Below are 15,095 nucleotides of genomic sequence, written 5' to 3' on the forward strand. Positions count from 1 at the left end.
CACAGACATTGTGACTTGCTTGCTGTCATGGAGTGAGGGCAGAACCTCCCAACTCGCCATCAGTGACTGAAGCTTTTGGTTTGAGTATTTTTTTTTAATAAAAAAGCCAAACACAAGCAAATTACTATTAAAACACTTTTGGAATACATTGACAAAATATGAGTGCTTTATTAAGTTGGCTGTCACATTGCTGATGTCTTCATTCTGATATAAACCATCTCCTTAAGATTGTGAAATGGGAAAGCTGATTTTCTCAATTGCTTATCCTGCTGCCATATTTCTGTAGAGTTCACCTTTATTTATAGAGGTGTAATTTTTTTGCTTGGACATTTAGCTATCTGTGACTCAGGAGTGGCCATTATGGCAAAGAGGAGGTGGAGCATGTGGATTAAGACAGTCTGAAACCCCAGGAAGCCGTGGCTACATTTCCTCTCCTGCTCCCAAAATGTTGCTTACCTTTGGCAGGCTGTTTCCTGATGTTATGTTTGCTCACATGTGCCACCAGCCCTGCTCTTAATCTCCTCTGACCTTTTAGTAATTGCTGGAGATATCTCAGTTCAGAGTTGAATGAACTTTGATCCCAGTTTGTGGACATTAATGCGCTGGTGGACTCTGAGCTGTAATGACCCAGTTCTTCCCTGTGAAGTCTAGCCTTGCAGTTTGGTGTCAGATGGAAAAATAAAGGAAGATCATATAGACCTTAAAAGTCCATGTGTTAATCCTTTGAAGCTTCAGCCTCCTGAGTACAGATCTTACCTTTCTGTTTTATGCTGCACTTAACCTATAGGAAAGAAGTAGACCTGGGTAAGTTTTCTTTATGGATCTTTTGTTAGCAGGTGTCTTGAAGTTGTTAGTTACATCAGAAAAAACATATGGGAGTCTTTTTGAGTGAGTGATGACTCTCCAGTGTGAAGAACTAGAGAAGTGTGAGGGAAACAGAGGTGTAGTATTGAAAGATGACTTGTAGAGGAGATTGAAACTCAGAGGTAACGAAGTTAACTCTTAAACAACAAAACAGTAATTCAGCTCGTGAGATAGCACTGAATGCAGTCACAAGGCTACAAGAGAAGACTTTATTAACTCAGATTTCAAAAAAAAAATTAGAACTTGAACAAAACAGCCGAAGTTAAATATCTCTGAATCCTAGCTAGGAAGAACTTAGAAACTGTCTTTATTGTTCTGCTTAGAGGTGGTTTTGTCAGGACCAGCTTGCAGTGTGGTTATAGGTAGCATGTGAACTGGAGAAAAGAGGACAGCAAATTACTTTTAAAACTGTAACATGTTCTTCTCCAATAAGAGATAAAGCCTTAAAGTAATTGATATATGGTACTAACTTCCCTACTCAAATATTCTAGTCCTCTTATAATGGAAAAAAGGCCTGGAAAAAAAATCTCCAAAGATTTTAGCAGATGATCAATGAAGTAGATAAATATTTCACTAACATTTTGTCTTGCTTCAGAAGATTATGATTATTGTTACTATTACTGCTATTTTCTCATCTGCTTGCTGAGATTGGTTTGGTTGGCTTGTTGCCTAAGGTTAACAGTCTTGGTTACAAGAGCAAATACGTGTTGATGTCAGAATACAGAAAATTACCATTTTGTAATTGACAGTAATTTATAAAAATGCCAATATAATGTAGCTTTTTAGTTGCTCAGTTTTTCTCTTGGTTTCCTGGTTACTCTTGGAATAGTCCTCCATAGTTCTCTTAATTCCTGTAAGATGACCAAAGAAAGCAATGAATTGAGTGAGTTTGTCTGCTGGAATTTTTGCTGTTGATATGAGCTAGGCCTTGAGAAAATATCTCCAGTACAAACAAAATTTACCAGCCAGCTTCCTCTGGTGATTTGTCACTGTGCTAAGGATTTGCTGGTGTCTTTTTGATATCTCTGGCTTTATCTGACAAAAAGGAAATTGTTTGTGAGCCCACTCCTGGTTTGTTTGGCTTGCTGTCTGGAGACTGACGTGGGCACGCAGAGCAGCTGAGAGGCACTTGGTCTTTCCTAGCCTGGATACCCAAGTATGAGTATCAGAAGTTCATCTCAAAACCCTGCTTTTCTTTTACAGTCTCTCTTCTGTTCCACTTCAAATAAAGATTTGCTGTTCCAAAGTACAGTGTTTAATCAGTGTCTGCACTGTGGATTTGAGAGGACACCACTGTTCTAGCAGCATATAAATCAGGTTGAACCTCTGTCTGGGTAGATACTGAGAAGTACTCATAGGTCCTTAGTCAGGGTCAGTCCTTTGAGCCTTGGAAGGGTGGCTGTTGTGGCTCCTCATCTGTTGAAGATGGCTGATTAGATTGTGTTGGTAGAAATAGGGAAAGTCCTGTGCTTTCAGCACTTCTCGATTCCCTTTAGCAGTGCTTCAGGTTTGGGCTATTCAGCTGGAGTGAGACATCAATAAAACTCAAGTAACTGTAGCTCCCTGCTCAGGTCCTGATGTCCAGAGTGCCAGCTTTGTGCATTTAGAGTGTGAATTTAGACTCTCGGGAGGACTGAAGCTGAGCTGTTCCCCCATGAGTGGCTTTGCAGCCGTACCTTGCTGGCTACAGCAACAGCCACGTTGGTTGGTTGTTTCCTGCCTCAGTTTTCTGCCTCAGAGAGGCAGATTTCTGTTTCTGTCTCAGATTGGAGATGAGGAACAATAGCAACTGGTGAATTCTGACTAGGAGGTGAACTATTCCTTTCACCATTCACTTTAATTTAGCCTCCTGTAGTGCACTGTGATTGCTGATGGCCTGGTGGACAAGCTTTGTCTTCATTAATAAGCCATTGCATTGTAAAAATTGACTTAAATCCATTAATATATAGTATTTTAAATAGTCTGATAGTTATTTTTTGTTGCTTTTAGTGACATCTTCAAATGACATATATACAGTTTAAAGTCAGCAGAATCTTTTAAAAATTGAAACTTTGCAATAATGGTTCCTTATCCAAATGACAAGTGTTGGTATTTTTAGTGTGATATTACAAATGTTAGTATTAGCACAGATTAATTAACAAGTCATCTAAATCACTAAAGTTTTTAACTGGCTTTTAGCTTACCTTATTTAAAATCACATCTGATTTGAAAACATAAATGTATTTTTAAATTGATTGTGTAGGCTTTCTATAGTATGTGTGCTTCTTAACTACTGTTTTTAGACATGGTCATTTAGAAATTTAGGTATAGTAAAAGTTTCCTATGTTGTGCAATGGAGAAAAGAATCTGAAAGATGTTTTCAAGCCTGAAGGGCCAGGAGGTTTTTGTGTGATGTGCATATTTTACCTAGTTATCATTCAATAGGCTGTGGTTTCTTAAAATAGTAAGTCACTTCTATTTCTCATTTGGGATAAGTAATTCATTAAACTTCTGGAATGTAAAATATCTTTCAAATTTGGCTACTTGTGTCCCATTGGTTTCTTTGTAAGTCCAGTAGAGTCATGATTTAATTTCTGGTTTGTGTGTCACTTCACTTTGCTGTTAAGATCTGAATTTGGAAAAAGATTTGCAAAACAGGTATGCCAAATAATTTAAACACAGTGATTTAAGTAGTCTACTCCTGTAGATTATCTTTTTATCAGAGGGAAGTCTTTTTTTGAGAAATTAATTTAAACTCACGTACAAGAATTACAGGATTTTTTCCCTTTCATTTCTTTGTAGATCATATTTTCTCCTTTCACCTTTCTGTTCAGAATATGCATTTTAAATTGTGGGATGAAAGTCACATACTTGTATTAGATGGTTTTCTTTATTTTCAAGGATGGTATTGGGGCCTGCAAGTAGGATGCTTTTTTATTCTGTCATCTCTGCAATCTCTACTCTGTGCTCTACGTGATGTGCTGGTTGCTTAGCAATCCAAGCTACAGACTGCAGTAGGCTCTTGCAATAGTACTGGTATTTTTCTTCAGTTTTGCTACCTTTTTTTTTGCTGCATTTTTTTTTTTTTCTGCAGAGGCTACTTTATTGTGAGTGCTCAAGCATGCATTTTGGGGAATGCAGAATTAAGGTTTGAAAATTAACCATAAACTTGTACATGTTGATCCCTTCTTATCCTGCAATGTACCTTGAGGCTACTGTTTTCTGGAAAGAAATAATTGGGTTTGTTTCAAGGCCTCTCTCTATTTGTAGGATATTTATGTTTTAAGGCTTAATGTAAGGAAAATGCATATCTATTGGAGCATGTATTTGCTACATCTGGCCCTGTTCCCTTCTGCACATGCACATATTTGGGATGTCCTCCAGTGAGTGTGTACCTCTGCTTTATTCTGGAGCCTGTTGAGAGAGCAGGGTTGTCTTCCTTATTCTGCCATCCCTGAAGTGTGTTGAGCAATGCTGCCAGTCCAAGTGTGGCCTTGAGCGTGTCTGTCACTGTGTGACTCAAGCAATGACACAGGCTCCTCTGTGGTTTTATACATCTTGAGCAGATGATCCTGAGGCTGCAGATTTTTTTCTTCCCTCAGTAATGAGAACACTGTTTTTGGAGGGGTTGTCTCCTTGCATTTCAGAGGAGCTGCAGCTGGATGCTGTTATGTGTGGCCTTTCAGTGGGAGGACGTAAATCTAGGTGCTTTCCTGCTGGACAGACCTAGAATCATTCTGTACTTAAAAAAAAAAAGAGGGGGTTTCCAAGCAGTTGTGAATCCTGAAGCAACAAAGACTTAATACTCTGCAGAGAATGAACCAGCCTCTCTTTTTGTACACTTCAACTTTACAGCTTGTGATTGAGGACTGCTGCTGGGATACGACACCTATTCCATTTTCTTTTGAATAAATAGAGAATTTAAGTATTCAGAATTATCAGTATGCTGTTTCATGGTAGAAGGGTATATTAAAAACAGGATTTAATGTTTGAGGAGTTGTCCCTTTGATTTCCACAACTCACCTGAAAGTAGCAGGACTTTCTCATTCAATACAAAATGAAATCTTCTGCCCTTAAATTTGTTACTTCTTGCAAACTCTACAAATAATCAAAGCAAATATGCAGATTTGAATATTTGTTCAAACAATTTCATGTTTTAAGAGCTGAAATAGCCTAAAATAACTCACACTGCTAATTTGTCCCATCTTTTAAGGAGCTTTTAGTGTTCATGTGTGTAAAATATCTTATCAGATTCTACAGCTTTTTTTTCTAGTGCTTGAGAGTTAGAAGCAGGGCTCTTGCATTTTAGAGACAAGCTATTCTGTTCCTTAAATTGTGGAATACCAGTTTTGTCAAGAACATTTTCAGGTCTTCTAGAAACTTTCTGTGGTATTGTGGGTATCTACTCACCTTGGCTAAAAAATACATGGTACATTTAGTACTTTTTGTCAAAACTAGGTACTTTCTTGACTGCAAATATAAGTGAATGAACATGTATGATCTGCAGTAAAACTGCTGGTTATTGTTAAGAATATATGGAGGCAGTAAACCCCATCTTTTAATATTAAAATATTTCCTAGTTAAAGACCAATCTATTGCTATTATTTCAGCTGTTTGAGTTGCTTTTAGGCTATGTGGGGAATGATAATGTACTTTAAAATGATTTTCATGAGCTCTTTTTATTGTAGAGAGAATGACTGTGAGATGCTAATGTGAAAGACTGAGGAAATTTTGGTAACAAAAAGCAACATTGAAGCCCTTTAATAAAGAAAAATCCTGACTGCTGCCTTTGGTTGCTGTTTGACCACTTTTCCATGGGGAAATGGGTAGCACTTTCATAAGGGAGTGATAATTTGCCTGTGTTAGGCTGTTTTGCTTTATAGTAACTTGTGCTTTGATTGCACTTGATTAGGTTAAGATATATTTAGAAAGACTTGACTGCTGGGTAATGCCATCTCCATGAAAGAAACAATTTGTAAAAACCTGAGAAGTCAAGGATATTGGGAACAGGATGGGAAGATTAAGTTTTGTAAGAGCACCCTTACTGTCTCTGTTCGTTCCCTATGTATTTAAACTGGCCTTAGTTTGTACCAGACGGATGTTTGGCAATCACATCCATCTCCATCAGGAGATGGACAAGTTTTCCAGAGTCTAGCGTAGTTTTTTTTTTAAATTTTCAGCTGTGTACTATGCTGAGGAAGCACAGCAGAGCTGAGCAAGGTGTCAGAGTTGTCCAGGGTTCAGAACTCCAGAAACATTCCAGGCAATTTCAAGCCCCCATCACTGCCATAGGTGGTTCAGCGTGGTATCCCTGGACTCGCTGCCTCCCTCCACCTCTGTGGCAGCAGCAGGAGGTCCTGCCTGCTCCCTTGGCTGCCTGGGTTTTATTCCCTGCAGGTAGATTTTCTTTCAACACCAAGGAACTCCCAGAACCCTTGTTACTGGGCCAAGAATAAGCCTTTCTTGAACATCCCATAGAATGCTTGTTCCTCAGAATGAAAATTTGCAGGTTGCACTTAACATTGGGGAATATGAAGAGGGAAGAACTACTTTGGACTTGTATTTTGAATTTTGCTGTGACATCTTGCAATGTAGTTTCTGTTTCTTTTAGTTACTCTGTATAACTTGGAGGTGTCAAACAGAAAATTTTTGATTTCCTTTGATGATGGTGCAGTGGATTGTAAAAGCAAAACACCCCTCCTGTTGCAAAAATACTCTCTTTATTGCCACTGAAACATGTTTTTCTACAGTTGTGTGTTTTTAAGTAAATTTCTGTTAAATTACATACCAAGTTTACATTTTTGTATTCATTTGACCATACATCACAAGGTTGGAAAATTGACAGCTAATTTTTGAGTCTTGATTACATGCTAAGAGGTCTAGGCCTATCTCAAGTTGCATAACTAAGAAGTTTGAATTGCACAGATAATTTTTAGCATCTGAGTCTGGAGTTCTCAACACTTACCTTTTTTAAAGTATATACATGTAATAATTGAACATGGCATAATATTCTATCTGTTGTAATATTCAAGTGTTACAAGTGAAACCCAGTTGGATGCACTCTGAGGCTCACCTTGAAGTCAGCAGCCAAAATGGTTTTGATGAAAGACTATTTCATTTTGAACCAAGTAGTGTTTTCTTAGACCTATTGAAAACATCTTCAGAGAGGTTCCTTGGATTTTTTTTCTTCCTAGAAATAAACATTTTGCTAACAGTCATTAGGTGGTAAAGGTGAAACTCTACTCTCTTCCCTCAGGAGAGCAAACAGAACTTGGATAACAAGGCACTCAAGTAGTTTTAAGAAAGTGGATGATGCACAGACTATGCTTTTTAACATTTTAAGTCGAATTTTTTGTAAGTCAGCATTGCTTTCATGACAGTTCTAAAGGGTTTCAGAATTTATCTGGTCAGGCATATTTATTTGGAGCAGAAATGACTGGAGAACTCTCGATCGCAGCTCTGCATGTAGAGGATTTCACCATGGTTGTTGTGTTTGGGCTTTGAAATAACAATATTTTGTTGCAATTGCTTGGCTGACTCCATTGGAAATAAATTTGTTGTCTTGCTTGGAAAAGCATGCTAAAGCTTATGCTGCTTCCTGTTGGAAGATAGCAGTGAGTTACAAAATTAGCACATTAATGCCAATTATAAATATAATATCATCCCAGTGGGAATTTCTCCTTTTTATTCAAGAGAATGCATACATGGTGAGAAGACTTCAGCTACTCTGGGAACACAAACCTATAATATCTATTCACAAATAGCTGACAAGGCAATGAAGCAAAATTTGGCTGAAAAATCTCAGAATCAACATTCATTCTTAGGGAGGCAAATGTCACAGAGTTTCTTGCTGTACAGTGTTCCGTCAGTGGAGCAAAGAAGATGAAATATTTTTAGACTTTGCACTCCTTAGAGGGTCTAACTTTGGCTCTGTATTTTATTTTGTTGGCGTAGGTTGCTGGATTGCTTCCTTTCCTCATCTTTTTCCCTTTTTACTCCCCTTCATGAATTGTGCTGTTTGAGATAGTGCTGGTCTCTGTGTGGGAGGTCAGCGTGCAGAGAAAGGGGAAGCCTCTATTCTTCAGAGGCTTTACTGTTCCCTTAGAAAAATTAATTTCCCAGCCAAACAGAGAATGGGCAATGACTGGGCGCTTCACTTTGTCTCTCTTGCTTCTGCTTTTCAAAAATAAACTTTAAAAAGCCAGCAGATAGTTAATAGGCTTGGCATGGAAACCTGAAAGTGGTGGAAGTTGGCAGAAGTGATTCCCAAGTATTGTGTGTGTGGAACTAGAGGCGGAATATGGTGCCCTGAGCAATGGCAGACTGGCTCTGTGCCATGCTCCATTCTCCACTTTTCTTGGAACTGCTCCTTTGAAGATCTAATTATATGGTGCCAGGAGGCTCTGCAGATAGCTCAGCAGTAACTCCCACTGTCGCTGTACTGGCTTTTGGTTTATTTGGGGTGCAAAACTTGCACACAAACACTAGATTGTATCACAGCTATCCACAAGTTTTGGCCAGTGTCCAGAAGATACAGTATGTTTTAGTGTGGCTGTTTCTAAACTGCTAACTCTGCTTTAGACTTATCTGTGTTTTTCAAAAATATTTATTCATTTGATTCCCCTCGCCTCCTATTTTTTTTTTAAATCTGCTTCTGTGTGAGGTCTGGTGCTTACCCTTTTAACGCTTTGCAGTAGACTACCCAGGTGAAGTCTTTCCAGATACTAAAACAAAATTATTTGATCAGCCCAAAATAATTGAGTGAAATTTGGAGGAGGAAAGGCCAGGAGGAAGGTGAATTTTAGAGAATGATTTTTAACTGTACTGTCAGTGAAGGCTGTCTTTAGAATTGATCAAATGACAAAATTTACAAATAAATGGTTCTCCAGAAGGATTCACAGTAGCTGTAAATACAAGATAATGAATGCTGCCAGAATGATTTGGGATGTGATGTGCTTTCCTGCCAGTGTTTTAATGTTTTACTCTGTTTACTGTTAACTGTTCCTCTTAACTCTTTTGATTAAGAAATGAATATTTTGTGACTTTATTACATATTTTAGAATTAGTCTCTAGAAATGAAATTATTAAAAAGTGGGTATTTTTTAGTGATAACAGTTTTTGCTGCTGTTTGCTACTTGCTTTGTTAGAATAAGAGGCAATTGCTGTAGTTATGAACAGTGGAGGTGTGAGGATTTTCTTGATCTGATCCTTTGAAGAGGAAAGGGAAAAGTGTGTGGGAATGAAGTGGGAGTAATGTGGGTTAAAAGTATCTGTGAGGGGAAACTGGGATGATGAACTTGGGTAGACGAGTGAGAAGTGGCTTGGTGAAAATTTAAGTTGTGAACTCAGACGGGAGAAGGACAAGATGAGAAGGAACACTGTGTAGTACACGTTTGATAGTGTGAGACAGAAAGTCTAGACAAGAAAGTATGTTGTAGGCCTAAAATTAACCAGATCTAAAAAAGAAGAATATTTCTGTGACAGTGATTTTTAGTTCTCAGAAGCAGATAGAGGAAGAAACTCCAGTTTTGGAAATTGCCTTGGGTGTGGCTGAGGGCTGAAGTTCAGAAGGGTAGGAAAGCATCTTCCCTTCTTCTCCATGTAGTGTAACAAGAATTGGCATTTTTTGTATTTTGCCAGCTGCTTTTTCTTATGACATTTCTCATCATCGGGAAAAGAGAACAACTTACTACTTGGAGTTATTTTTAAATTTAAAATTGTGAAAAACGCAATTTGAAAACAAAATGAATTCTGTAATTTTGAAATGTAAAGGGTTTAGCAGAGTTGTTTGGTAGTGCAGCTAGCTTTTGGATGGCTTTGAGATCCCTATGATCTGCACAAGAGGAGACAAAAGGTGTGTGTTTAACCTAGTGGTTTAGTGAATGCAGCTGAGGGGAGAAGGTGCAGCTGTGCTGTATTGGGGAGGGCCAGGGATAGCACAGGATCAAATAGTTACAAGCTGGTTGCACATGAACCTAGCTGGAAACAAAATGTGGTGGCATTGTTTCTTGTTTGGTTTTTTAGCCGAATTGCAGGAGGAAACTCAGCTGCTTCTGTGAGCTGCTGTGTGTTGGACTTGCTTGCAGTAGCAAGGTCTGCAGGCTCAGGATATCCTTTCTGGTGCTGTTCCAATTCACTTCTTTTTCTTTTTCCCTTAAAACCATACCATTGGTTAGTTGGTGTGTATTTCATGACACGTATTTGAACTGAAAATGAGAAATATTCATTAAACTTAGGGATTATGTAGATAGCTGTATGTATTATTTGAATGCTACTATTAAATACTTAGTGTAAGGCTTTTTGTTCATGAGATAAGACACCCAATGTTAGTGGTAATGTTTTAGTAACTCTTCTTTCTTCACCACAAGTGCACTGCCAAGACAACTGTCTTCTGTGGTATAGGAACTGAATATATAATTTCAAAACCATAGCATTAAAATGGGTAATAAAAAAGTTCTTACATTAAATTTTTTAATGTATACATTGAAAAATGCATGTAGATGAACACGTGCTGTGTATATGCGATAATGTATGTCCTTTCCTTTCTTAAATTTCCCCAGGTATATGTGGAATTTGATGACCTTGAATGGGAAAAGCGAGAATGGGTTAAAGTTTATGAAGATTTTGCAGCCTTCTTGGTGGAGTACCAGCTGGTCTGGGCGAAAAGAAAGGACCCAAGCCAGACTCAGGGATCAAAGATCAAACAAATTCAATGGCCTGCATTGGTAAGATACTTTACAATTGCATTTTCTAAAGCATTTAATTCTCTTTAATTCTGTCCTTAAGAAACTGTCTAGATTACTCCAGTGATGGGAAGTGGTGAGCACGGAGGGGAGAAGGGTAAGAAAAGGATAAGAAAAAACTTATAAAGCATGTTGGTGTTGGAGGGGTGGAGTGACGTGATAATAGTCACTCATCTTCCTTTTTGAATCAACATAATGCACTGCAAAAGGGGTCTCTGAGTGGCATAACAGGATCAATGTCACTTTACATAGTCAAAGCATCTCGCAAATATAAACTTAGCAGTAACACATCTTACTGCTCTGGGGAGGATTGAAATTAAGGTGAAAAATAAACCCTTAAGCTTGTGATATCCTCAGCTTCGACAAAGAAGGTATCTGAAATTCAGGTCAGAGCTCAGAAAGATGAGATGAGATTAATTGAGTAAGTGGTAATTGTTTGCCTGGTTTATGAGGTGATACTTGTGGCTCTATTCTTTCTGGATTGGTGCCCAAGCATTTAAAGCTGTTGAGATAACTGCTAGGAGGCTGTGTGCATTTGTGACATGCCTTTAGATATATCTGATGAGATAATCTAAAAAGCAATAAACATGTGTGCCTTTTTTCTCCAAAGAAACTAGTAGTGCTATCAAAGTCTTCAGAAGAGCCAAAGAGATGTGAGATTTTTGGGAACCTACTGTATTGGATTTTGCTTTGTATACAGTGGGGGAAGATACCTCACAGACTTGTGAATGAAAGGGGGTTCCAACACATTTGTGGAAATGATGAAGAGAAATCTTAGATCTATTTGAGAATAAGCATAATATCTGTAACTCTTGGTTTTTTTAGATATTTACAGTCATAATGAATTTAAATGATGATATTTTTTCCCCTGCCTTTTGCTGTATGTGTTTCCTTTCAATACACTCCTCATATTATTGTCTCTGAGCACCTGATGGATTTCTTGGAATGCTATTGTGGGATAATTTTTTTGAAGCTGGGTTGGAACAGTCATGCTGACGGTCATGAAGCAGTCTGGTCAGAAAAGTCAGAGATGATTCTGGATTGACTTACTCCTCTTCATTTAATACTCCTACTTGACTCAGCTTGTATGTTTGTGCTAATGTACTTGAGTAAAGCAAGCTAACTTTCTGGATGTACAGGCTGAGTCATATATTTGCTTGTACAGGCAAGTTAGTATATCCTTGAGCAAGAATTTGTAGTTTTAGGGGAGCCATGTTATTTGCTCTTTGAAGCCACCCATCACTCCTTGATGGAGATGGGTATTTTAAAATCTGCTAAAAATTTAGCTTAGTGTCTAAGTACTCTGCTATTTTACATGCTTTTAATCTCACCCTCTAGGATAGAGATCCTTCTTGGGTTTAGAGGGGGTTTATTTCTATAAAGTATTCTAGTCTGGCTGCTGATCCTGTCCCCAAGTTGAAAGTATGTATTTGCTAATGTGTGAAAGTGTTTTGGTTGAACCTTTCTCCTAGCAGACACTTTTATCAAACTTGTGCCAGTCCAGCAAAAGGCAAAAATGTTTTTTCTTCCATCTTTATGTTACAAATTCTATATTTTTAAAAAATGTTTACATTCTTGAGGCAGCTGATAGGCATGAAAAGGAAGATTTTTAAAAGATCTGCCTCCTGCTTTTACAGGTAAAGAACTGAAATCGTATAGGCTGAAGTGAGGCTCAAATAGCTTCAGGTCACAGTTTTCAGATGTTAAGGATGAGAAATTCTCAGAAATTCTCTCATTTATACTTGGCCTGCGTACAGATGTTCTAGTAATTGTTTCCTGAGTCAAACCCTCTAGTCATCCATTCCAGAAAAAACATATTTGAGGGAAAGTGCAGATACAGGATATTAGCTGTAGTTAGAGCAGATTCCTTCCACAGAGACCTCCCAAGGTTTTGCTGTGTATCAATAGCAACTCTGAGCACACCATGGCTTGGCGAGCAGTGAGGGTGCTCAAACTGCCATGGAACTTTTGGGTTTTGTCACCAGACTACCAAAACACTGAGGTGCATTGGAGTGGATGAGCTCCGTGAAGGTTTCTGTGGTGTGTTTTGGTTGTGGTTTTTCGTTTATTTTCTGAAACAAGACTCACTAAAAATAAGAAAAAATTAAAAAGGTGGTTAAAAAAACTGATTTGTCAAACAGCAGTAGGAATATTTGCACTTTTATGTGAAATCCCAAGTGTGGATGTAGTAATATGCATATTTTGAAAAAGCTGAGTCTTGATGTAGCCTTTAAAGGAAAAGTCTCAAGCAGTCCCATGCATGTGAACAATATTGAAAAAAGATCATAGCAAAATAAGAGGTTTTGGTACAGCTTTATTTTGAATGCTAATGTAAATGCAGCAAAGCAATATTTTAGAAAATTGTATGTAGTATTTCTCTAGGATCTTTGCTTTCAATGGAGTGAATGAAAACTGCTTGTTTATTTCAGTGGTTCTTATCACCTTCTCTTCTTCTTTGATTAATGTACCCTGTATTTACTGCATGGTATTCAAGCCTGATCAGAAGACAAGGTCTGCAATTGCTGTGAGGCTTTTTTTGTGGGTAGTTACCAGTCTAGTGTCTGAGTACTTCAGTTACTGATTGCTTTCATCACTCAGTTGTGTGATACGATGTAATCTCCACTTTAGAGATGAAAATTCTAGAATGCAAGTTGTTCGCAAATGTTGCTATTTTAAAATGCCCGAGTGCCTGAGGTGTAGCTGTTCCTGAAAGCACAGCATCTATTGACCTTGGGTAATGATGCTTTAAGATTTTAGGCTCTCTAGTCAGGCTGAGAAACGGGGAGATGGGGAAGCACTGTCTCTTTCTCCTTGTTTAGAAACTCAGTAAGAGGAGAGGGGTAGACTATCACCTGAATTCAGTTTCTCTCGTGATGAGAGATCTTTTAAAGTGAAGCTCCTGCCTCAGGTGAAGAGTTGGCTGTAAATGAACCTGGAGCCCTATTGCCAGTAACAAGCTTCGTTGTGATGCCTTCATGTGACGGCTCAGACTGGACACCTCTGCCACTGTGCAGGGCTGAGAAGGAGGGAGGAACTGCAGTGCCTCGGGTTGTGCACGCTGTAATCAAAGGCTGCTTCTTCCTGGGAGCACTGGAGGTCGGGGCTGCCTAGCTGGTATAATTAGAAATCACCCTGCATGTGAGGTGTTTGCAATCATAGAAGAAAAGACTGTCAAGAAGCCTAAAGAAATGGCAATAGTGATAAGAAATGTCAGTGTATGTGCAGCCTGGATATTGGGGAAGAGGATGTTTGGTAAACAGTGCTTGTTGTTAACCTTAAAGTAATAGAGATGCTTTACTGATGTCAGTGCAGAAGAAAATTTCTTGGCCAAAGTATTAGCATAGGAAAAAGTCAAAGTATGGATTCTGAAAAAAAGTTGTAGCTAAGTGGAAATGAGTTGGTGTGCCTTCTCACATTAAGGGATTTAAAAAAGTAGCCAAGATAAGGTATTGAAATTGAAGGCATCAGTTTGGGTTGGTAAATAAGGGGGGGTGCATCTCACAAAGACAGAAAAAATAGGAGTGATAGCCTCAAAGTGATGGCTTAGGGGAATCACCAGTACTTCAAAAATGAGGCAGAACTGGGTTTTGAATTTCTCAGAAATAACTTTGCAGCAATTGACATGCTGAATCAAATTTTTCGAGCTGTAGGTAGACAAAGAATAGTTGCATTTTAGGGAGGGTAAATTTATTTTCTTATGTAGAAATAGTTTGGGTACTATGATGTTAGAGATCAGTGATAAAATCTGCATATGATATAATTCAGTCTGAAGCCTTAGGAGTATGGTGGTATCCCCTCAGCAGCCAAGAGGGGAGATTGGAAGTACGTGTGTGGGTAGGGTGACAAATTGGAGCCAAGGTTTTAATGTGGACTGAACAGAATGCTTCTGTGAGCTGTCAGTTTGAATTTAATTACTGCCTCTCTAATTGCACATTAAAATATCTAGAAATAAAGCGTAGAGGGAGAAAATGAGATGACAAAGGATAGAAGCAGCTAGAGACATTTTAGAGAATAATAGAATAATGTGCAGGAAAAGTTTTAAGGTCAGAGACTTACTAGCAGAGGGCACTATGGTAGGAACATAGATAGCAGTTCACATTTTTTCACAGCATCAAGTGTGCATGTTTTAAGTACGGGAAGGTATGGGCTGAGTGTCTTTTTCTTAATAATTGTGTTTGGGAAGAGGGTTTTGGAAACATGAATGATATGCTGAACCCAAAAATTATTATTGAAGGCCTGCAGATAGGAATGAAAGAAAGACATTTCAGACAGGCAGTTTAAGAAGTACGTTCCATCATCTTAGAAGGAAAATAAGGAAAGAAGAATAATGGAAAATGCAGTTATGATTAAATGAGGTTAAGGTTGATAGGTTATGGCAAGTCTGTACTTCCAGGCAGAGGATCTAGGAGAACACAAGAGGTTGGAAAGAAAAGGATTGGAATTGAATATAGAGAAAAGTGAATGCATTGAATGAGAACACACATGATAAAGTTCTGCAACTAGGAAGGA

At 38.3% G+C, this 15,095-nt stretch overlaps 1 protein-coding gene across 3 annotated transcripts in view; it reads left to right on the plus strand.

Annotated features, from left to right (window-relative positions):
- JMJD1C (jumonji domain containing 1C) overlaps positions 1 to 15,095 on the plus strand; it is a 160,010-nt gene that overhangs the window by 41,353 nt on the left and 103,562 nt on the right. For all 3 annotated transcript variants that reach the window (XM_038141280.1, XM_038141286.1, XM_038141291.1), the window contains exon 2: positions 10,404 to 10,568. In XM_038141280.1, the coding sequence (XP_037997208.1) occupies positions 10,404 to 10,568 (165 nt within the window). The remainder of the gene's footprint in view (positions 1 to 10,403; positions 10,569 to 15,095) is intronic.

This window comes from Motacilla alba, chromosome 6 (assembly GCF_015832195.1).
Source record: "Motacilla alba alba isolate MOTALB_02 chromosome 6, Motacilla_alba_V1.0_pri, whole genome shotgun sequence".
Lineage (NCBI taxonomy): Eukaryota > Metazoa > Chordata > Aves > Passeriformes > Motacillidae > Motacilla > Motacilla alba.